Source organism: Salvelinus fontinalis, unplaced genomic scaffold (genome assembly GCF_029448725.1).
Source record: "Salvelinus fontinalis isolate EN_2023a unplaced genomic scaffold, ASM2944872v1 scaffold_0078, whole genome shotgun sequence".
In the NCBI taxonomy this organism is placed as follows: domain Eukaryota; kingdom Metazoa; phylum Chordata; class Actinopteri; order Salmoniformes; family Salmonidae; genus Salvelinus; species Salvelinus fontinalis.
The window spans coordinates 369,215-394,207 of record NW_026600287.1 but is presented as its reverse complement, the minus strand read 5'-3'; the positions used below and the strand labels follow the sequence as shown (position 1 = coordinate 394,207).

Sequence of the window (24,993 nt, the reverse complement as noted above, 5' to 3'; positions counted from 1 at the left end):
CAACAGCCTAGTTACTTAGCTGACTGGAAGACAGGGTTTAGAGTCATGTTCAACAGTCTAGTTACTTAGCTGACTGGAGGACAGGGTTTAGAGTCATGTCCAACAGCCTAGTTACTTAGCTGACTGGAGGACAGGGTTTAGAGTCATGTCCAACAGCCTAGTTACTTAGCTGACTGGAGGACAGGGTTTAGAGTCATGTCCAACAGCCTAGTTACTTAGCTGACTGGAAGACAGGATATAGAGTCATGTCCAACAGTCTAGTTACTTAGCTGACTGGAAGACAGGATATAGAGTCATGTCCAACAGCCTAGTTACTTAGCTGACTGGAAGACAGGGTTTAGAGTCATGTCCAACAGCCTAGTTACTTAGCTGACTGGAAGACAGGATATAGAGTCATGTCCAACAGTCTAGTTACTTAGCTGACTGGAAGACAGGGTATAGAGTCATGTCCAACAGTCTAGTTACTTAGCTGACTGGAGGACAGGGTATAGAGTCATGTTCAACAGTCTAGTTACTTAGCTGACTGGAAGACAGGGTATAGAGTCATGTCCAACAGTCTAGTTACTTAGCTGACTGGAGGACAGGATATAGAGTCATGTCCAACTCGTCTGACTGGTGACTTGGTACTTTATTTCCCCCGACACAATTTAACAGCAGTTGAAATGCAACACATTGAATCAGATTATAAACTATAAATCATTGGGATAATGGCCATGATGACAAAGAGCTTTGTCAAAGCACCAAGCTGCCCTTTATTCTACCTGTCAAACAGCAGCCTGTGTATGTTACTGTGTTAGGTCAGGTAGCTCCAGATTCAGGAAATGAGAGAGCTGTGTCCACACCATACAGCCTGTCTAAATACTGTAGCACTGTGGTACGTATCATGGAAACAGTAGCATGTCTGTGTTGTTGAGTTTAATCATTTATACTCCAGTAATCTGCAGGGCTGACATCATGTCCCCAAGCCATCACCTTTTATTAAGTCTGTAGACTGCTGTGTCCAATACAAACACTACATTCATACATGTAACACACACACACACACACACACACACACACACACACACACACACACACACACACACACACACACACACACACACACACACACACACACACACACACACACACACACACACACACACACACACACACACACACACACACACACACACACACACACACACAGCGCTCGACAGGATTGGGCCTGATAAGAACTAAGCCATGCAATGGAAACAGCCTCATTATGTTGAAGCAGAGAGTCATGTGTAATAAGACTATGGTGAATTTACAACATCATGGCATTATAGTCTGAAGTCCAACCATAACCCAAGGCTGTCTAATGCAAGGAACAACCCCTTACACACGCATCAGGGGGAATGTGAAGGGGGTGTGTGTGTGTGTGTGTGTGTGTGTGTGTGTGTGTGTGTGTGTGCCTGCTTGCTTGCTTGCCTGCTTATGTGCCTATCTGCCTGTTTGATGCTTGTCTGTATGTTTGAACATGTCTGTGGTGGAAGTACATTGGGGTGGGTAACATCCCAAATGTCAAGTAACATACTAACATGGCAACATGGTTTGAGGCTCTTTCTTTGACAGACAGACAGACAGACAGACAGACAGACAGACAGACAGACAGAGTAGAGCACCAAACCCACAGAAAGACTAGGATGTCAGCCCTGGACTCCTCCAGACCTACAGAAAGACTAGGATGTCAGCCCTGGACTCCTCCAGACCTACAGAAAGACTAGGATGTCAGCCCTGGACTCATCCAGACCCACAAAAAGACTAGGATGTCAGCCCTGGACTCATCCAAACCCACAGAAAGACTAGGATGTTAGCCCTGGACTCATCCAGACCCACAGAAAGACTAGGATGTTAGCCCTGGACTCATCCAGACCCACAGAAAGACTAGGATGTCAGCCCTGGACTCATCCAAACCCACAGAAAGACTAGGATGTCAGCCCTGGACTCATCCAGACCCACAGAAAAAAACAGAAATATCACATTTCTATAAGAATTCAGACCCTTTACTCAGTACTTTGTTGAAGCACCCGTGGCAGCAGCCTTGAGTCTTCTTGGGTATGACGCTACAAGCTTGGCACACCGGTATTTGGGGAGTTTCTTCCATTCTTTTGTGCAGATTCTCTCAAGCTCTGTCAGGTTGGATGGGGAGCATCGCTGCACAGCTATTTTCAGGTCTCTCCAGAGATGTTTGATCGGGTTCAAGTATGGGTTCTGGCTGGGCCACTCATGGACATTGAGACTTGTCCCAAAGCAACTCCTGTGTTGTCTTGGCTGTGTGCTTAGGGTCGTTGTCCTGTTGGAAGGTGAACCTTGGCCCCAGTCTGAGGTCCTGAGCGCTTTGGAGCAGGTTTCCATCAAGGATCTCTCTGTACTTTGCTCCGTTAATCTTTCCCTCAATCCAGACTAGTCTCCCCGTCCCTGCCGCTGAAAAACATCCCCACAGCATGATGCTGCCACCACCATGCTTCATCGTAGGGATGGTGCCAGGTTTCCTCCAGACGTGACGCTTGGCATTCAGGCCAAATAGTTCCCTCTTGGTTTCATCAGATCAGAGAATCTTGCTTCAAATGGTCTGAGAGTCTATAGGTGCCTTTTGGCAAACTCCAAGTGGGCCAGCCTGTGCCTTTTACTGAGGAGTGGCTTGGCTACTCTATCATAAAGGCATGATTGGTGTCCTGCAGAGATGGTTGGAGTCCTTCAGAGATGGTTGTCCTTCTGAAAGTTTCTCCAGTCTCCACAGAGGAACTCTGGAGCTCATTCAGTATGACCATCAGGTTCTTGGTCACCTCCCTGACCAAGGCCCTTCACCCCCGATTGCTCAGTTTGGCCGGGTGGCCAGCTCTAGGAAGAGGAAGAGTCTTGGGGGAGAATGATGGAGGCCACTGTGTTCTTGGGGATCTTCAACGCTGCAGAAATGTTTTGGTACCCTTCCCCAGATCTGTGCCTCGACACATTCCTGTCTCTGAGCTCTATGGACAATTCCTTTGACCTCATGGCTAGACAGGTGTGTGCCTTTCCAAATCATGTCCAATCAATTGAATTTACCACCGGTGGACTCAATCAAGTTGTAGAAACATCTCAAGGATGATCAATTGAAACAGGATGCACCTGAGCTACATTTTGAGTCTAATAGCAAAGGATCTGAATACTTATGTAAATAAGGTATCTGTTTTTAATTTTTTATAAATTCGCAAACATTTCTACAAACTTGTTTTTTCGCTTTGTCATTATGGGGTAATGTTTGTATATTGATGAGGAATTTCTTTTATTTAATCCATTTTAGAATAAGACTGTAATATGACAAAGTCTGGAAAAATTCAATGCTTCTGAATATTTTCCCGAATGCACTGTATGAGGGAGGCAGAGAGAGACAGAAACCCAGATTTGCATTAATCCTGTCGTCTTACCAACTTGACTTCTTCAAGCACAGAGTTGTGTGTGAATGTGTCGACATTTAACTCTACCATTCAACCATTAGGAACATGTTCTGAGTGGTTAAAAACGGCCCACTACATGTCACTGAGTGGCAGTTCTACTGAGAACAAACACTAGGCAGGTTCTATGAACACCAGTCACTTGTGTTTGTGGGTTTGCCTTGTTATTGTGTGCCAATGTGGGGAGTGGGTGTATGACTGTATAACAGGCATAGGGTTTTTCCATTCCACCCTGGCAACACATTCTCACATTCACACCTCAACCTCAAAACGGAAGGCAAGTCAATATCAATTTACAGTTAAAACAAGGCTGATTGATCACGCCAGTTACATTGGATCCTTTGAGCCTGATGTACAAAGAGCTGCTCATGTATATATGAAGATAACACTAGTTAGCACCATCACCAAGTCAAACCATTTGAAATATGCTATTCAATTTGCTCTTCACAGATCTCCCTTTCTGGTCATTTCTTCTGTGTTTACCAGGAAGGTGAAACAGGTGAAACTCTGTGTTGTTTTACTAACAGCAGGATCATTCTTACAGCTGTGACTATTAGAGTTGTGAGGAGAGACGAGAAAGAGGGTGACTGGCAGAGGCAGAGAGAGAAACAAAGAGAGAGAGAGAAACAAAGAGAGAGAGAGAGAGAGAGAGAGAAACAAAGAGAGAGAGAGAAACAAAGAGAGAGAGAGAGAGAGAGAGAGAGAGAGAAACAAAGAGAGAGAGAGAAACAAAGAGAGAGAGAGAAACAAAGAGAGAGAGAGAGAGAGAGAGAGAGAAACAGAGAGAGAAACAGAGGGAGAGAGACAGAGAGACAGAGAGCAATAGAAGTGTATATGTAGAGGTCAGAGGTTATACAGTATGTCACCTGACTCCCTCATTGAGTATGTAGAGGTCATTCTCTCCCAGGTCTTTCCTCTGGAACACAGCTATCACCGCATTGTGGATGCTGCAGGAACACACACACACACACACACACACACACACACACACACACACACACACACACACACACACACACACACACACACACACACACACACCACGGGGGACAGTGTTAGAGTACAGCAGGGGAGAAAGCAGCTGCAGCAAACAAACAAACAGACAAACAAACAAACAAAACAATCGAGAGACGATCAGAACATACAGTACAAGTATCACTCACACAGTACATTCACATACCCACAGCCATCCATCCAGCCATCCCCACAGCCATCCATCCAGTCATCCCCACAGCCATCCATCCAGCCATCCCCACAGCCATCCAGCCATCCCCACAGCCATCCATCCAGCCATCCCCGCAGCCATCCACCCAGCCATCCCCACAGCCATCCATCCAGCCATCCCCACAGCCATCCATCCAGTCATCCCCACAGCCATCCATCCAGCCATCCCCACAGCCATCCATCCAGCCATCCCCACAGCCATCCAGCCAGCCATCCCCACAGCCATCCATCCAGCCATCCCCACAGCCATCCATCCAGCCATCCCCGCAGCCATCCACCCAGCCATCCCCACAGCCATCCATCCAGCCATCCCCACAGCCATCCATCCAGCCATCCCCACAGCCATCCAGCCATCCCCACAGCCATCCAGCCATTTATCCATCCACACAGCCAGTCATCTATCCATCTATCCATACATCCATCCATCCACACAGCTAGCCATCCATCCATCCATCTGTCCATCCATCCATCCTTCAATCTAGCGTTCGCTACCCTTAGTCAATGCTCATGTATTCATTAACCACAGCATCATAACCATTAACTCAATACTGTCTAGTGATGGTGCTGGGGATTGACACATAATGACATTAAATTAACTAACATTTCCATAACCTCAATTAGCCCATGAGTTGACCTGCTAGGGTGTTAGTTCATCTCAGGCTAGGGACGCCCTGGACTAGTCATAACAGGTTCAGTAATGATTCACCCTTTAACTACATGGGAGCTAGCTATAATAACGAGTCAGACTGAATCACTCTCAATGTCAACTATTGTATAGATCTGATGCTGGAACGTCCAGCTAACTCAGAGTCCACCATCTTCCTGTATTGTCCGGACTACAGCACCATCTTCCCGTATTGTCCAGACTACAGCACCATCTTCCCGTATTGTCCAGACTACAGCACCATCTTCCCGTATTGTCCGTACTACAGCACCATCTTCCCGTATTGTCCAGACTACAGCACCATCTTCCCGTATTGTCCGTACTACAACACCATCTTCCCGTATTGTCCGTACTACAGCACCATCTTCCCGTATTGTCCGTACTACAGCACCATCTTCCCGTATTGTCCGGACTACAGCACCATCTTCCCGTATTGTCCGGACTACAGCACCATCTTCCCGTATTGTCCGGACTACAGCACCATCTTCCCGTATTGTCCGGACTACAGCACCATCGTCCCGTATTGTCCGTACTACAGCACCATCTTCCCGTATTGTCCAGACTACAGCACCATCTTCCCGTATTGTCCGTACTACAGCACCATCTTCCCGTATTGTCCAGACTACAGCACCATCTTCCCGTATTGTCCGTACTACAGCACCATCTTCCCGTATTGTCCGGACTACAGCACCATCTTCCCGTATTGTCCGGACTACAGCACCATCGTCCCGTATTGTCCGTACTACAGCACCATCTTCCCGTATTGTCCGGACTACAGCACCATCTTCCCGTATTGTCCGTACTACAGCACCATCTTCCTGTATTGTCCGTACTACAGCACCATCTTCCCGTATTGTCCGGACTACAGCACCATCGTCCCGTATTGTCCGTACTACAGCACCATCTTCCCGTATTGTCCGTACTACAGCACCATCTTCCCGTATTGTCCGGACTACAGCACCATCTTCCCGTATTGTCCGGACTACAGCACCATCTTCCCGTATTGTCCGGATTACAGCATCATCTTCCCGTATTGTCCGGACTACAGCACCATCTTCCCGTATTGTCCGTACTACAGCACCATCTTCCCGTATTGTCCGGACTACAGCACCATCTTCCCGTATTGTCCGTACTACAGCACCATCTTCCCGTATTGTCCGTACTACAGCACCATCTTCCCGTATTGTCCGGACTACAGCACCATCTTCCCGTATTGTCCGGACTACAGTACCATCTTCCCGTATTGTCCGTACTACAGCACCATCTTCCCGTATTGTCCGGACTACAGCACCATCTTCCCGTATTGTCCGTACTACAGCACCATCTTCCCGTATTGTCCGTACTACAGCACCATCTTCCCGTATTGTCCGTACTACAGCACCATCTTCCCGTATTGTCCGGACTACAGCACCATCTTCCCGTATTGTCCGGACTACAACACCATCTTCCCGTATTGTCCGGACTACAGCACCATCTTCCCGTATTGTCCGGACTACAGCACCATCTTCCCGTATTGTCCGGACTACAGCACCATCTTCCTGTATTGTCCGGACTACAGCACCATCTTCCCGTATTGTCCGGACTACAGCACCGTTGTTGATGTGTTTTGACACTTAATCCTTTTGTTGACGGCTGTTTTTATAAAAGGTGAAAAATACAAGCAAAGGGCTGTCATTAATGTTGCACAAGCCACCTCTGAAGTAAATTCCACTTCTTATTCCACTTCTTACACTGTAGTGTGCTGTACACGTGCTGTACATGTGCTGTAAATGTACTGTAAATGTGCTGTAAATGTTCTGTAAATGTGATGTAAATGTACTGTACACGTGCTGTAAATGTACTGTAAATGTGCTGTAAATGTACTGTAAATGTGCTGTAAATGTACTGTAAATGTACTGTAAATGTACTGTAAACGTGCTGTAAATGTACTGTAAATGTACTGTAAATGTACTGTAAATGTGCTGTAAATGTGCTGTAAATGTACTGTAAATGTGATGTAAATGTACTGTAAACGTGCTGTAAATGTACTGTACATGTGCTGTAAATGTGATGTAAATGTACTGTAAACGTGTCGTAAATGTACTGTAAACGTGGTAGTATATCTGACGTGACTAGTACAAGTCTTGTTAGTTATTCAGAGTTCTCTGCTCAGTTATATAGAGGTCATCCCGTAGCACACTGATCCCAGGTCTGCAACACAGTCTGTAAGTCACTGAGGAATTAATAACCTTTCTGATTTGGGAAGCGGCTTCATGAGACAAGGAATAGTTATGGCAGTAATGCTTATTCAGTGTGACATTCTCAAGGAAATCCCAGAGAGAGACGTGTAGATCTCAGAGTACAGGACAGGGACATAGACAGATATCTCAGAGTACAGGACAGGGACATAGACAGATATCTCAGAGTACAGGACAGGGACATAGACAGATATCTCAGAGTACAGGACAGGGACATAGACAGAGCTGTGTAGATCTCAGAGTACAGGACAGGGACATAGACAGATATCTCAGAGTACAGGACAGGGACATAGACAGATATCTCAGAGTACAGGACAGGGACATAGACATATATCTCAGAGTACAGGACAGGGACATAGACAGATATCTCAGAGTACAGGACAGGGACATAGACAGATATCTCAGAGTACAGGACAGGGACATAGACAGATATCTCAGAGTACAGGACAGGGACATAGACAGATATCTCAGAGTACAGGACAGGGACATAGACAGAGCTGTGTAGATCTCAGAGTACAGGACAGGGACATAGACAGATATCTCAGAGTACAGGACAGGGACATAGACAGATATCTCAGAGTACAGGACAGGGACATAGACAGATATCTCAGAGTACAGGACAGGGACATAGACAGATATCTCAGAGTACAGGACAGGGACATAGACAGATATCTCAGAGTACAGGACAGGGACATAGACAGATATCTCAGAGTACAGGACAGGGACATAGACAGATATCTCAGAGTACAGGACAGGGACATAGACAGATATCTCAGAGTACAGGACAGGGACATAGACAGATATCTCAGAGTACAGGACAGGGACATAGACAGAGCTGTGTAGATCTCAGAGTACAGGACAGGGACATAGACAGATATCTCAGAGTACAGGACAGGGACATAGACAGATATCTCAGAATACAGGACAGGGACATAGACAGATATCTCAGAGTACAGGACAGGGACATAGACAGATATCTCAGAGTACAGGACAGGGACATAGACAGATATCTCAGAGTACAGGACAGGGACATAGACAGATATCTCAGAGTACAGGACAGGGACATAGACAGATATCTCAGAGTACAGGACAGGGACATAGACAGAGCTGTGTAGATCTCAGAGTACAGGACAGGGACATAGACAGATATCTCAGAGTACAGGACAGGGACATAGACAGATATCTCAGAGTACAGGACAGGGACATAGACAGATATCTCAGAGTACAGGACAGGGACATAGACAGATATCTCAGAGTACAGGACAGGGACATAGACAGATATCTCAGAGTACAGGACAGGGACATAGACAGATATCTCAGAGTACAGGACAGGGACATAGACAGATATCTCAGAGTACAGGACAGGGACATAGACAGATATCTCAGAGTACAGGACAGGGACATAGACAGATATCTCAGAGTACAGGACAGGGACATAGACAGAGCTGTGTAGATCTCAGAGTACAGGACAGGGACATAGACAGATATCTCAGAGTACAGGACAGGGACATAGACAGATATCTCAGAATACAGGACAGGGACATAGACAGATATCTCAGAGTACAGGACAGGGACATAGACAGATATCTCAGAGTACAGGACAGGGACATAGACAGATATCTCAGAGTACAGGACAGGGACATAGACAGATATCTCAGAGTACAGGACAGGGACATAGACAGAGCTGTGTAGATCTCAGAGTACAGGACAGGGACATAGACAGATATCTCAGAGTACAGGACAGGGACATAGACAGATATCTCAGAGTACAGGACAGGGACATAGACAGATATCTCAGAGTACAGGACAGGGACATAGACAGATATCTCAGAGTACAGGACAGGGACATAGACAGATATCTCAGAGTACAGGACAGGGACATAGACAGATATCTCAGAGTACAGGACAGGGACATAGACAGATATCTCAGAGTACAGGACAGGGACATAGACAGATATCTCAGAGTACAGGACAGGGACATAGACAGAGCTGTGTAGATCTCAGAGTACAGGACAGGGACATAGACAGATATCTCAGAGTACAGGACAGGGACATAGACAGATATCTCAGAATACAGGACAGGGACATAGACAGATATCTCAGAGTACAGGACAGGGACATAGACAGATATCTCAGAGTACAGGACAGGGACATAGACAGATATCTCAGAGTACAGGACAGGGACATAGACAGATATCTCAGAGTACAGGACAGGGACATAGACAGATATCTCAGAGTACAGGACAGGGACATAGACAGATATCTCAGAGTACAGGACAGGGACATAGACAGATATCTCAGAGTACAGGACAGGGACATAGACAGATATCTCAGAGTACAGGACAGGGACATAGACAGATATCTCAGAGTACAGGACAGGGACATAGACAGAGCTGTGTAGATCTCAGAGTACAGGACAGGGACATAGACAGATATCTCAGAGTACAGGACAGGGACATAGACAGATATCTCAGAGTACAGGACAGGGACATAGACAGATATCTCAGAGTACAGGACAGGGACATAGACAGATATCTCAGAGTACAGGACAGGGACATAGACAGATATCTCAGAGTACAGGACAGGGACATAGACAGAGCTGTGTAGATCTCAGAGTACAGGACAGGGACATAGACAGATATCTCAGAGTACAGGACAGGGACATAGACAGATATCTCAGAATACAGGACAGGGACATAGACAGATATCTCAGAGTACAGGACAGGGACATAGACAGATATCTCAGAGTACAGGACAGGGACATAGACAGATATCTCAGAGTACAGGACAGGGACATAGACAGATATCTCAGAGTACAGGACAGGGACATAGACAGAGCTGTGTAGATCTCAGAGTACAGGACAGGGACATAGACAGATATCTCAGAGTACAGGACAGGGACATAGACAGATATCTCAGAGTACAGGACAGGGACATAGACAGATATCTCAGAGTACAGGACAGGGACATAGACAGATATCTCAGAGTACAGGACAGGGACATAGACAGATATCTCAGAGTACAGGACAGGGACATAGACAGAGCTGTGTAGATCTCAGAGTACAGGACAGGGACATAGACGACTGACTGACCACATCTCTGGCGTTTCTAACGGTCAGTTTCACAACAAGGAAAGAGTAAGTACAGCACCTCCTGTTCACTGACTGACACAAAGCAGGGTGACACACACACACACACACACACACACACACACACACACACACACACACACACACACACACTGACACAAAGCAGGGTGACACACACACACACTGACTGACACAAAGCAGGGTGACACACACACACACACACACACACACACACACACACACACACACACACACACACACACACACACACACACACACACTGACTGACACAAAGCAGGGTGACACACACACACACACACTGACTGACACAAAGCAGGGTGACACACACGCACACACACACACACACTGAATGACACAAAGCAGGGTGACACACACACACTGACTGACACAAAGCAGGGTGACACACACACACACACACACACACACACACACACACACACACACACACACACACACACACACACACACACACACACACACACTGACTGACACAAAGCAGGGTGACACACACACACACTGACTGACACAAGGCAGGGTGACACACACACACACACACACACACACACAGACTGACACAAAGCAGGGTGACACACACACACACACACACACACACACACACACACTGACTGACAAAAAGCAGGGTGACACACACACACACACACACACACACTGACTGACACAAAGCAGGGTGACACACACACACACACACACACTGACTGACACAAGGCAGGGTGACACACACACACACACACACACACACACACACAGACTGACACAAAGCAGGGTGACACACACACACACACACACACACTGACTGACAAAAAGCAGGGTGACACACACACACACACACACACACACACACACACACACACACACACACACACACACACACACACACACACAGTATAGACTACAGTACCTATTCCAGGTGGCGTTAGCCCCAGCTTTTCTCTGCTGTGTCCCTCTCTCCTCCAAGGCTGCCTTGTCACTCTTCCCCAGGTCACTGAGGCTGGGGGAACTCATCAACTTCAACCTATGGAGAGTCCTCATGGTCAGAACACAACTCAAAACACAGAGAGAAAGAGAAAGCTCAGTGCTCTCAGGCTCAGACTACAGGAAGAACTACGCTCACAGAAATAGAGAGAGAGGAAGAGAGAGGGAGAGGAAGAGAGATAAGGCAGGGGGAAGAGAGAGAGAGAAGTTGCACACAATAGAGAGAGAGAGAGAGAGAGAGAGAGAGAGAGAGAGAGAGAGAGAGAGAGAGAGAGAGAGAAAGGCGTCCCTCCAGCTAGATGCAGTATACCCCCACACTCCTTACATCTCTCTCTCCTCCTCCCTCTCCTCCTCCTCCCTCTCTCACTCACTCTCTGTACTGCTCTTCAGGCAGGGAGGCAATCTGTCTCTGATTGGCAGGGAGGCAGTCTGTCTCTGATTGGCAGGGAGGCAGTCTGTCTCTGATTGGCAGGGAGGGATTGGCAGGGAGGCAGTCTGTCTCTGATTGGCAGGGAGGCAGTCTGTCTCTGATTGGCAGGGAGGCAGTCTGTCTCTGATTGGCAGGGAGTTGCCGTGTGACCCTGCTGGTTATTATAGTGTTTTGTAGACAAACCAACTCATCTCTCCTGCTGCTGTGCAGTGAATATCCCTTCTCTGTTCCTCTCAGTGAATATCCCTTCTCTGTTTCTCTCAGTGAATATCCCTTCTCTGTTCCTCTCAGTGAATATCCCTTCTCTGTTCCTCTCAGTGAATATCCCTTCTCTGTTCCTCTCAGTGAATATCCCTTCTCTGTTCCTCTCAGTGAATATCCCTTCTCTGTTACTCTCAGTGAATATCCCTTCTCTGTTCCTCTCAGTGAATATCCCTTCTCTGTTTCTCTCAGTGAATATCTCTTCTCTGTTCCTCTCAGTGAATATCCCTTCTCTGTTTCTCTCAGTGAATATCCCTTCTCTGTTTCTCTCAGTGAATATCTCTTCTCTGTTCCTCTCAGTGAATATCCCTTCTCTGTTTCTCTCAGTGAATATCCCTTCTCTGTTCCTCTCAGTGAATATCTCTTCTCTGTTACTCTCAATGAATATCCCTTCTCTGTTCCTCTCTCCTGCCGCTGTGCAGTGAATATCCCTTCTCTGTTCCTCTCAGTGAATATCCCTTCTCTGTTTCTCTCAGTGAATATCCCTTCTCTGTTCCTCTCAGTGAATATCCCTTCTCTGTTCCTCTCAGTGAATATCCCTTCTCTGTTTCTCTCAGTGAATATCCCTTCTCTGTTCCTCTCAGTGAATATCCCTTCTCTGTTCCTCTCAGTGAATATCCCTTCTCTGTTCCTCTCAGTGAATATCCCTTCTCTGTTCCTCTCAGTGAATATCCCTTCTCTGTTCCTCTCTCCTGCCGCTGTGCAGTGAATATCCCTTCTCTGTTCCTCTCAGCGAATATCCCTTCTCTGTTACTCTCAGTGAATATCCCTTCTCTGTTTCTCTCAGTGAATATCCCTTCTCTGTTCCTCTCAGTGAATATCCCTTCTCTGTTTCTCTCAGTGAATATCCCTTCTCTGTTCCTCTCAGTGAATATCCCTTCTCTGTTTCTCTCAGTGAATATCCCTTCTCTGTTACTCTCAGTGAATATCCCTTCTCTGTTTCTCTCAGTGAATATCCCTTCTCTGTTTCTCTCAGTGAATATCCCTTCTCTGTTTCTCTCAGTGAATATCCCTTCTCTGTTTCTCTCAGTGAATATCCCTTCTCTGTTTCTCTCAGTGAATATCCCTTCTCTGTTTCTCTCAGTGAATATCCCTTCTCTGTTCCTCTCAGTGAATATCCCTTCTCTGTTTCTGTTCCTCTCTCTTTCTCAATCTCCATACATATAAAGTAAGTACACACACACACACACACACACACACACACACACACACACACACACACACAGCCTTCCTCTTTCCAATGGAAATCAGTTCTTTTCACCCCCCCCCCCCCCCCCTCCCACCACACACACACTCTGCTGTCTATAACAGACACATTAACTAACTAGAGGGGACAGGAAACTCTCCTTAACCTTTGTCTATTCCCCCTCCTCTCAAAGCTCTGTTCCCCTGTGTTAGACGTCTCCTCCTCTCACTGCCCTGTTCCTCTGTGTTAGAGGTCTCCTCCTCTCACTGCCCTGTTCCTCTGTGTCAGAGGTCTCCTCCTCTCACTGCCCTGTTCCTCTGTGTTAGAGGTCCTCCTCTCACTGCCCTGTTCCTCTGTGTTAGAGGTCCTCCTCTCACTGCCCTGTTCCTCTGTGTTAGAGAGGTCTCCTCCTCTCACTGCCCTGTTCCTCTGTGTTAGAGGTCTCCTCCTCTCACTGCCCTGTTCCCCTGTGTTAGAGAGGTCTCCTCCTCTCACTGCCCTGTTCCTCTGTGTTAGAGGTCTCCTCCTCTCACTGCCCTGTTCCTCTGTGTTAGAGGTCTCCTCCTCTCACTGCCCTGTTCCTCTGTGTTAGAGAGGTCTCCTCCTCTCACTGCCCTGTTCCTCTGTGTCAGAGGTCTCCTCCTCTCACTGCCCTGTTCCTCTGTGTTAGAGAGGTCTCCTCCTCTCACTGCCCTGTTCCTCTGTGTTAGAGGTCCTCCTCTCACTGCCCTGTTCCTCTGTGTCAGAGGTCTCCTCCTCTCACTGCCCTGTTCCTCTGTGTCAGAGGTCTCCTCCTCTCACTGCCCTGTTCCTCTGTGTTAGAGGTCTCCTCCTCTCACTGCCCTGTTCCTCTGTGTTAGAGGTCTCCTCCTCTCACTGCCCTGTTCCTCTGTGTTAGAGGTCTCCTCCTCTCACTGCCCTGTTCCTCTGTGTTAGAGGTCTCCTCCTCTCACTGCCCTGTTCCTCTGTGTTAGAGGTCTCCTCCTCTCACTGCCCTGTTTCTCTGTGTTAGAGGTCTCCTCCTCTCACTGCCCTGTTTCTCTGTGTTAGAGGTCTCCTCCTCTCACTGCCCTGTTCCTCTGTGTTAGAGAGGTCTCCTCCTCTCACTGCCCTGTTCCTCTGTGTTAGAGGTCTCCTCCTCTCACTGCCCTGTTCCTCTGTGTTAGAGGTCCTCCTCTCACTGCCCTGTTCCCCTGTGTTAGAGAGGTCTCCTCCTCTCACTGCCCTGTTCCCCTGTGTTAGAGAGGTCTCCTCCTCTCACTGCCCTGTTCCTCTGTGTTAGAGGTCTCCTCCTCTCACTGCCCTGTTCCTCTGTGTTAGAGGTCTCCTCCTCTCACTGCCCTGTTCCTCTGTGTTAGAGGTCTCCTCCTCTCACTGCTCTGTTCCTCTGTGTTAGAGGTCTCCTCCTCTCACTGCCCTGTTCCTCTGTGTCAGAGGTGTCCTCCTCTCACTGCCCTGTTCCTCTGTGTTAGAGAGGTCTCCTCCTCTCACTGCCCTGTTCCTCTGTGTCAGAGGTGTCCTCCTCTCACTGCCCTGTTCCTCTGTGTTAGAGAGGTCTCCTCCTCTCACTGCCCTGTTCCTCTGTGTTAGAGGTCTCCTCCTCTCACTGCCCTGTTCCTCTGTGTTAGAGGTCTCCTCCTCTCACTGCCATGTTCCTCTGTGTTAGAGGTCCTCCTCTCACTGCCCTGTTCCTCTGTGTTAGAGGTCTCCTCCTCTCACTGCCCTGTTCCTCTGTGTTAGAGGTCTCCTCCTCTCACTGCCCTGTTCCTCTGTGTTAGAGGTCTCCTCCTCTCACTGCCCTGTTCCTCTGTGTTAGAGAGGTCTCCTCCTCTCACTGCCCTGTTCCTCTGTGTCAGAGGTCTCATAGCCCCGTTGTCTCCCGTCAGTTCAGGTGAATGTCAAGGACTTATTTTACCAGCATCTCCTCCACTGTGTCTCTGCTGCTCTGGTGTCTCTGCTGCTCTGGTGTCGCTGCTGCTCTGGTGTCGCTGCTGCTCTGGTGTCTCTGCTGCTCTGGTGTCTCTGCTGCTCTGGTGTCTCTGCTGCTCTGGTGTCTCTGCTGCTCTGGTGTCTCTGCTGCTCTGGTGTCTCTGCTGCTCTGGTGTCTCTGCTGCTCTGGTGTCTCTGCTGCTCTGGTGTCTCTGCTGCTCTGGTGTCTCTGCTGCTCTGGTGTCTCTGCTGCTCTGGTGTCTCTGCTGCTCTGGTGTCTCTGCTGCTCTGGTGTCTCTGCTGCTCTGGTGTCTCTGCTGCTCTGGTGTCGCTGCTGCTCTGGTGTCGCTGCTACTCTGGTGTCTCTGCTGCTCTTGTATTTATACAGAGACAGGAACTGATAGTCACGCAACTGCGTGTGTGTGTGTGTGTGTGTGTGTGTGTGTGTGTGTGTGTGTGTGTGTGTGTGTGTGTGTGTGTGTGTGTGTGTGTGTGTGTGTGTGTGTGTGTGTGTGTGTGTGTGTGTGTGTGTGTGTGTGTGTGTGTGTGTGTGTGTGTGTGTGTGTGTGTGTGTGTGTGTGTGTGTGTAACTATACTTGTGGTGACCAGAAGTCCTCACAAGAATAGTATACAAACAAAAATTGGACCGACTGGGGACATTTTGTTGGTTCCCACAAGATCAAATGCTATTTCTATGGGGTTTAGGGTCAGGATCTAGGGTTAGGAGATAGGGTCAGGAGCTAGGGTTAGGAGCTAGGGTTAGGAGCTTGGGTTAGGAGCTAGGGTCAGGAGCTAGGGTCAGGAGCTAGGGTCAGGAGCTAGGGTTAGGAGCTAGGGTCAGGAGCTAGGGTCAGGAGCTAGGGTTAGGAGCTAGGGTTAGGAGCTAGGGTCAGGAGCTAGGGTCAGGAGCTAGGGTTAGGAGCTAGGGTTAGGAGCTAGGGTCAGGAGCTAGGGTCAGGAGCTAGGGTTAGGAGCTAGGGTTAGGAGCTAGGGTTAGGAGCTAGGGTCAGGAGCTAGGGTCAGGAGCTAGGGTCAGGAGCTAGGGTCAGGAGCTAGGGTCAGGAGCTAGGGTTAGGAGCTAGGGTTAGGAGCTAGGGTTAGGAGCTAGGGTCAGGAGCTAGGGTCAGGAGCTAGGGTCAGGAGCTAGGGTTAGGAGCTAGGGTCAGGAGCTAGGGTCAGGAGCTAGGGTCAGGAGCTAGGGTCAGGAGCTAGGGTTTAAGGTTAGGGTTAGGGTAGGGAAAATAGGATTTTGAATGGTACTGAATTGTATGTCCCCACAAGGTTAACTACGCAAGACTGTGTGTGTGTATCTATGTCATTCTCATAAGAGCGGACAGAACCAAATCATAGCCCCCACACTGCAGTTGGTCTGGTCAGGGAAGAGGGACAGAGTGCTTTCACACCCCGACAGGCAGGAACAATGACTACAACCACAAATGGAGAAGCAAGACTTCACAGCCCAGAGAGGGAGGACTGTACACTACTGATCAACTACTGAGTGACTGACTGTACACTACTGATCAACTACTGAGTGACTGACTGTACACTACTGACCAGCTACTGAGTGACTGACTGTACACTACTGACCAGCTACTGAGTAACTGACTGTACACTACTGACCAGCTACTGAGTGACTGACTGTACACTACTGACCAGCTACTGAGTGACTGACTGTACACTACTGACCAGCTACTGAGTGAGTGACTGTACACTACTGACCAGCTACTGAGTGACTGACTGTACACTACTGACCAGCTACTGAGTGACTGACTGTACACTACTGACCAACTACTGAGTGACTGACTGTACACTACTGACCAACTACTGAGTGACTGACTGTACACTACTGACCAACTACTGAGTGACTGACTGTACACTACTGACCAGCTACTGAGTGACTGACTGTACACTACTGACCAGCTACTGAGTGACTGACTGTACACTACTGACCAGCTACTGAGTGACTGACTGTACACTACTGACCAGCTACTGAGTGACTGACTGTACACTACTGACCAACTACTGAGTGACTGACTGTACACTACTGACCAACTACTGAGTGACTGACTGTACACTACTGACCAGCTACTGAGTGAGTGACTGTACACTACTGACCAGCTACTGAGTGACTGACTGTACACTACTGACCAGCTACTGAGTGACTGACTGTACACTACTGACCAGCTACTGAGTGACTGACTGTACACTACTGACCAACTACTGAGTGACTGACTGTACACTACTGACCAACTACTGAGTGACTGACTGTACACTACTGACCAACTACTGAGTGACTGACTGTACACTACTGACCAGCTACTGAGTGACTGACTGTACACTACTGACCAGCTACTGAGTGACTGACTGTACACTACTGACCAACTACTGAGTGACTGACTGTAACACAAGTTGATACTCATACTGTGAATGAACTGGTGTCACGGAGATTTAAAGTCACTCAAAAGCCTACAGTCATAAACCCATCAATCAATAGACCACAAGACTGTGTAAATCTAACAGAAACAACTAGAACACATAGTCACTATAAACAGCACTTACTCCAGTAAATAGATTGGTACATAGTATCCCCACTCCATGATGCAGCATTGATGTAGGACAGAGGTGAAGACAAACTACAGCCATCCAGACAGGACAGGGTTAAGTTTCACACTCCTCCTCTCACCTCCTCCTCTCTTCCTCTACTTTCTCCTCCTCCTCCCCCCCTCCTCCTCTCCTCCTCCTCCTCCCCCTCTCCCTCTCCCCTCCTCGTCCCTCTCCCCTCCTCTCTCCTCCTCCCCTCCTCTCTCCTCCAGACTGCACCAGCCAAACTAAGCCCTGTGAGGGCCAGTGAGTACCAGCTAATGATATACAAAGGGTCTATTCAGCCCAGCCGGACGAAGGGGGAACGTTTTAAAGGTGACAAGCATATTTACTCTCCCTCTGTGTTCAGGAGAAGAGTGTGTGTGTATGTGTGTGTGTGTCTTGTTTTGTTTGTGCCACAAGCTCAATACATTACCTACACAGCAGCATATTTCACTACTCTCCTCTATTAAAACCCACACTGCAGCTTAAAGAGAGAATGATATAGATAGAGAGAGATATAGACAACATACTGTAGAATGTTTCAGGGTATATAGACAACATACTGTTTCAGGGTCTATAGACAACATACTGTAGAATGTTTCAGGGTCTATAGACAACATACTGTAGAATGTTTCAGGGTCTATAGACAACATACTGTAGAATGTTTCAGGGTCTATAGACAACATACTGTAGAATGTTTCAGGGTCTATAGACAACATACTGTAGAATGTTTCAGGGTCTATAGACAACATACTGTAGAATGTTTCAGGGTCTATAGACAACATACTGCAGAATGTTTCAGGGTCTATAGACAACATACTGCAGAATGTTTCAGGGTCTATAGACAACATACTGTTTCAGGGTCTATAGACAACATACTGTAGAATGTTTCAGGGTATATAGACAACATACTGCAGAATGTTTCAGGGTCTATAGACAACATACTGTAGAATGTTTCAGGGTCTATAGACAACATACTGTAGAATGTTTCAGGGTATATAGACAACATACTGTAGAATGTTTCAGGGTATATAGACAACATACTGCAGAATGTTTCAGGGTCTATAGACAACATACTGTAGAATGTTTCAGGGTCTATAGACAACATACTGTAGAATGTTTCAGGGTCTATAGACAACATACTGTAGAATGTTTCAGGGTCTATAGACAACATACTGTAGAATGTTTCAGGGTCTATAGACAACATACTGTAGAATGTTTCAGGGTCTATAGACAACATACTGTAGAATGTTTCAGGGTCTATAGACAACATACTGTAGAATGTTTCAGGGTCTATAGACAACATACTGTAGAATGTTTCAGGGTCTATAGACAACATACTGTAGAATGTTTCAGGGTCTATAGACAACATACTGTAGAATGTTTCAGGGTCTATAGACAACATACTGTAGAATATTTCAGGGTCTATAGACAACATACTGTAGAATGTTTCAGGGTCTATAGACAACATACTGTAGAATGTTTCAGGGTCTATAGACAACATACTGTAGAATGTTTCAGGGTCTATAGACAACATACTGTAGAATGTTTCAGGGTCTATAGACAACATACTGTAGAATGTTTCAGGGTCTATAGACAACATACTGTAGAATGTTTCAGGGTCTATAGACAACATACTGTAGAATGTTTCAGGGTCTATAGACAACATACTGTAGAATGTTTCAGGGTCTATAGACAACATACTGCAGAATGTTTCAGGGTCTATAGACAACATACTGTAGAATGTTTCAGGGTCTATAGACAACATACTGTAGAATGTTTCAGGGTCTATAGACAACATACTGCAGAATGTTTCAGGGTCTATAGACAACATACTGTTTCAGGGTCTATAGACAACATACTGTAGAATGTTTCAGGGTATATAGACAACATACTGCAGAATGTTTCAGGGTCTATAGACAACATACTGTAGAATGTTTCAGGGTCTATAGACAACATACTGTAGAATGTTTCAGGGTCTATAGACAACATACTGTAGAATGTTTCAGGGTCTATAGACAACATACTGTAGAATGTTTCAGGGTCTATAGACAACATACTGTAGAATGTTTCAGGGTCTATAGACAACATACTGTAGAATATTTCAGGGTCTATAGACAACATACTGTAGAATATTTCAGGGTCTATAGACAACATACTGTAGAATGTTTCAGGGTCTATAGACAACATACTGTAGAATGTTTCAGGGTCTATAGACAACATACTATAGAATGTTTCAGGGTCTATAGACAACATACTGTAGAATGTTTCAGGGTCTATAGACAACATACTGTAGAATGTTTCAGGGTCTATAGACAACATACTGTAGAATGTTTCAGGGTCTATAGACAACATACTGTAGAATGTTTCAGGGTATATAGACAACATACTGTAGAATGTTTCAGGGTATATAGACAACATACTGTAGAATGTTTCAGGGTCTATAGACAACATACTGTAGAATGTTTCAGGGTCTATAGACAACATACTGTAGAATGTTTCAGGGTCTATAGACAACATACTGTAGAATGTTTCAGGGTATATAGACAACATACTGCAGAATGTTTCAGGGTCTATAGACAACATACTGTAGAATGTTTCAGGGTCTATAGACAACATACTGTAGAATGTTTCAGGGTCTATAGACAACATACTGTAGAATGTTTCAGGGTCTATAGACAACATACTGTAGAATGTTTCAGGGTCTATAGACAACATACTGTAGAATGTTTCAGGGTCTATAGACAACATACTGTAGAATATTTCAGGGTCTATAGACAACATACTGTAGAATATTTCAGGGTCTATAGACAACATACTGTAGAATGTTTCAGGGTCTATAGACAACATACTGTAGAATGTTTCAGGGTCTATAGACAACATACTATAGAATGTTTCAGGGTCTATAGACAACATACTGTAGAATGTTTCAGGGTCTATAGACAACATACTGTAGAATGTTTCAGGGTCTATAGACAACATACTGTAGAATGTTTCAGGGTCTATAGACAACATACTGTAGAATGTTTCAGGGTATATAGACAACATACTGTAGAATGTTTCAGGGTATATAGACAACATACTGTAGAATGTTTCAGGGTCTATAGACAACATACTGTAGAATGTTTCAGGGTCTATAGACAACATACTGTAGAATGTTTCAGGGTCTATAGACAACATACTGTAGAATGTTTCAGGGTCTATAGACAACATACTGTTTCAGGGTCTATAGACAACATACTGTAGAATGTTTCAGGGTCTATAGACAACATACTGTAGAATGTTTCAGGGTCTATAGACAACATACTGTAGAATATTTCAGGGTCTATAGACAACATACTGTAGAATGTTTCAGGGTCTATAGACAACATACTGTAGAATGTTTCAGGGTCTATAGACAACATACTGTAGAATGTTTCAGGGTCTATAGACAACATACTGTAGAATGTTTCAGGGTATATAGACAACATACTGTAGAATGTTTCAGGGTCTATAGACAACATACTGTAGAATGTTTCAGGGTATAATAGACAACATACTGTAGAATGTTTCAGGGTCTATAGACAACATACTGTTTCAGGGGATTGTACGGAGACAAAGATATTCAGAGAGTTCAATAGTGTAAATTGTACTCTAGTCAATGTTCTGTTCTGTTCTGTGTCACTATGCAAGGTAACAAACTAGGGCAATATCAACATCCCATCTCTCCCCATCCAAAAACAACAGTTAAATGTATTCAAAAGCAGTTGGCCTATGCAATATAGAACTAAATGTACGATAGAAGTTCACAGTGATGCCAGGTTTGTCCCACAGGGAAACACTAGTAGCTGTGTGTGTGTGTGTGTGTGTGTGTGTGTGTGTGTGTGTGTGTGTGTGTGTGTGTGTGTGTGTGTGTGCGTGTGCGTGTGCGTGTGCGTGTGCGTGTGCGTGTGCGTGTGTGTGTGCGCGTGCGTCTTGGAGGCTGAGGTTGATAATGTTAATGATCTCTTCAGAGCAGACATTCCTGGGAAACTCAGGAATGTTGGACCATTTCCGTCTGAAACTCGGCAAGACTTTTCTAATCCGAGGAGAACAGAGCCCTGCCGACACCGGCCCAGCTGGGTTGCGTCTCTTGTGTACAAAACAGGAGATAATATTTTGACCTTTTTTCGACAGGAGGTAGCAGGCTACCTGACGTTTTGTTAATAGTGTACCACATGCTACAGGTTTCCCCGATGCGGGGTCAGTTATATAGAGGAAACATAGCTCTGTAGTGTTGTCATAAACAGTACTGGGTGAGAGAAGCAGCTGTAGAAACATTTAAACCTCTATCTGTACTTCTATGTAAGAACACTCATTTTCATTTCCTGTTTGAGAACATCTCCTGTTGGTGAACGGGACCCTGGTGAGGAGGAGAGGAGGGCCAATGGAAAACGCCCTGAGCACCCTCAAAGAGCTCCCAGCATGCTTAGCATCTAGCCCGCATGCAGGCAAAAACACACACACAACACACACACACACACACCACACACACACACACACACACACACACACACACACACACACACACACACACACACACACAGAGAGTAAACACCCCCCCCCCCTCAGTTGTTATGTTTATTATAAAGGCAGCTGAGAAGCTGATGACGTATCCCTGACTCAACACATTCTCTGTCATGTGATTTAGTGGGGCTGGGTAAAAACTCACTGCTGTCTACACACCAGCTATACAGGGACACACCTGACATAGTTACAGGCCCTTCAGCCTTCAAACATTACCATCTGACATTTATGAAGCTCTTATTTGTCCCGGAAAAGTCTCCCAGAGAGAGGGAGGGAGGGAGAAAGAGAGGGCGAGAGTAGACAGAAAGAGATAGGGAGCGAGAGATACAGAGAGAGAGAGAAAGAAAGAGAGAGAGAGAGAGAGAGAGAGAGAGAGAGAGAGAGAAGTTGGAGAAAGAGAGAGAGGGGCAAGACGGAGAAAGAGAGAGACACAGAGAGAGAGAAAGAGAGAGAGAGAAGACCCAACTAAATCCTGAGAAAACAAAAACAAAAAAATAAATAATAATAATTACTTGACACATTGGAAAGAATTTACCAAAAAACAGAGCAAGCTGGAATGCTACTTGGCAGAATACCTGACCACTGAGACTGACCCAAAATTAAGAAAAGCTTTGACTATGTACAGACTCAGTGAGCATGCCTTGCTAATGAGAAAGGCCGCCAAAGGCAGACATGGCTCTCAAGAGAAGACAGGCTATGTGCACACTGCCCACAAAATGAGGTGGAAACTGAGCTGCACTTCCTAACCTCCTGCCAAATGTTCTACCATATTAAGACACATATTTCCCTCAGATTACACACATCCACAAAGAATTACAAAACAAATCCAATTTTGATAAACTCCCATATCTACTGGGTGAAATACCACAGTGTGACATCACAGCAGCAAGATTTGTGACCTGTTGCCACAAGAAAAGGGCAACCAGTGAAGAACACTGGAATACAACCCATATTTATTTATTTTCCCTTTTGCACATTGACATGTGTTTATTCCTTTGAAACGTGTGAGTGTAATGTTTACTGTTCATTTTTTGTTCATTTCACTTTTGTTTATCGATTTCACTTCCTTTGGCAATGTAAACACGTTTCCCATGCCAATAAAGCCTCTTGAATTCACTTGAGAGACACAGAGAAACGGAGAGAGCGAGAAACAGAGAGACAGAGACAGAGAGACAGAGAGACAGAGAGACAGAGAGACAGAGAGACAGAGAGACAGACAGACAGACAGACAGACAGACAGACAGACAGAGTTGCGGGATAACAGAGAGTCTTGACGTAGTGTACAGAATAGATCAGTACCTGGGCCAGAATAGATCAGTACCTGGGTCAGAATAGATCAGTACCTGGGTCAGAATAGATTAGTACCTGGGTCAGAATAGATCAGTACCTGGGCCAGAATAGAACAGTACCTGGGCCAGAATATATCAGTACCTGGGTCAGAATAGATCAGTACCTGGGTCAGAATAGATCAGTACCTGGATCAGAATAGATCAGTACCTGGGTCAGAATAGATCAGTACCTGGGTCAGAATAGATCAGTACCTGGGTCAGAATAGATCAGTACCTGGGTCAGAATAGATCAGTACCTGGGCCAGAATAGAACAGTACCTGGGTCAGAATAGATCAGTACCTGGGCCAGAATAGAACAGTACCTGGGTCAGAATAGATCAGTACCTGGGTCAGAATAGATCAGTACCTGGGTCAGAATAGATCAGTACCTGGGTCAGAATAGATCAGTACCTGGGAATGACGCCCAGCATAAGAAACAATGCCTTTTTTGGGGCGACTTTTTCGAATCAGTCGCACACCTCATGTAGCCTAGCCCGTAGGCCTATATGTTTTAATAAGGTTAGTATCACACCTCATTGTAGCCTAGCCCATAGGCCTATATGTTTTAATAGGGTTAGTATCACACCTCATGTAGCCTAGCCCATAGACCTATATGTTTTAATAGGGTTAGTATCACACCTCATGTAGCCTAGTCCATAGACCTATATGTTTTAATAGGGTTAGTATCACACCTCATGTAGCCTAGCCCATAGACCTATATGTTTTAATAGGGTTAGTATCACACCTCATGTAGCCTAGCCCATAGTCCTATATGTTTTAATAAGGTTAGTATCACACCTCATGTAGCCTAGCCCATAGACCTATATGTTTTAATAAGGTTAGTATCACACCTCATGTAGCCTAGCCCATAGACCTATTTGTTTTAATAGGGTTAGTATCACACCTCATGTAGCCTAGCCCATAGACCTATATGTTTTAATAAGGTTAGTATCACACCTCATGTAGCCTAGCCCATAGGCCTATATGTTTTAATAAGGTTAGTATCACACCTCATGTAGCCTAGCCCATAGACCTATATGTTTTA

The 24,993-nt window shown here is 46.0% G+C and overlaps 1 protein-coding gene across 3 annotated transcripts in view; it reads right to left on the bottom strand.

The window, feature by feature from the left end:
* LOC129842953 (proline-rich protein 5-like) overlaps positions 1-24,993 on the bottom strand; it is a 71,856-nt gene that overhangs the window by 30,931 nt on the left and 15,932 nt on the right. For all 3 annotated transcript variants that reach the window (XM_055911671.1, XM_055911670.1, XM_055911673.1), the window contains 2 exons: positions 11,613-11,726; positions 4,325-4,405 (listed from right to left, as the gene is read on the bottom strand). In XM_055911671.1, coding sequence (XP_055767646.1) covers positions 4,325-4,405; positions 11,613-11,726 — 195 coding nt within the window. The remainder of the gene's footprint in view (positions 1-4,324; positions 4,406-11,612; positions 11,727-24,993) is intronic.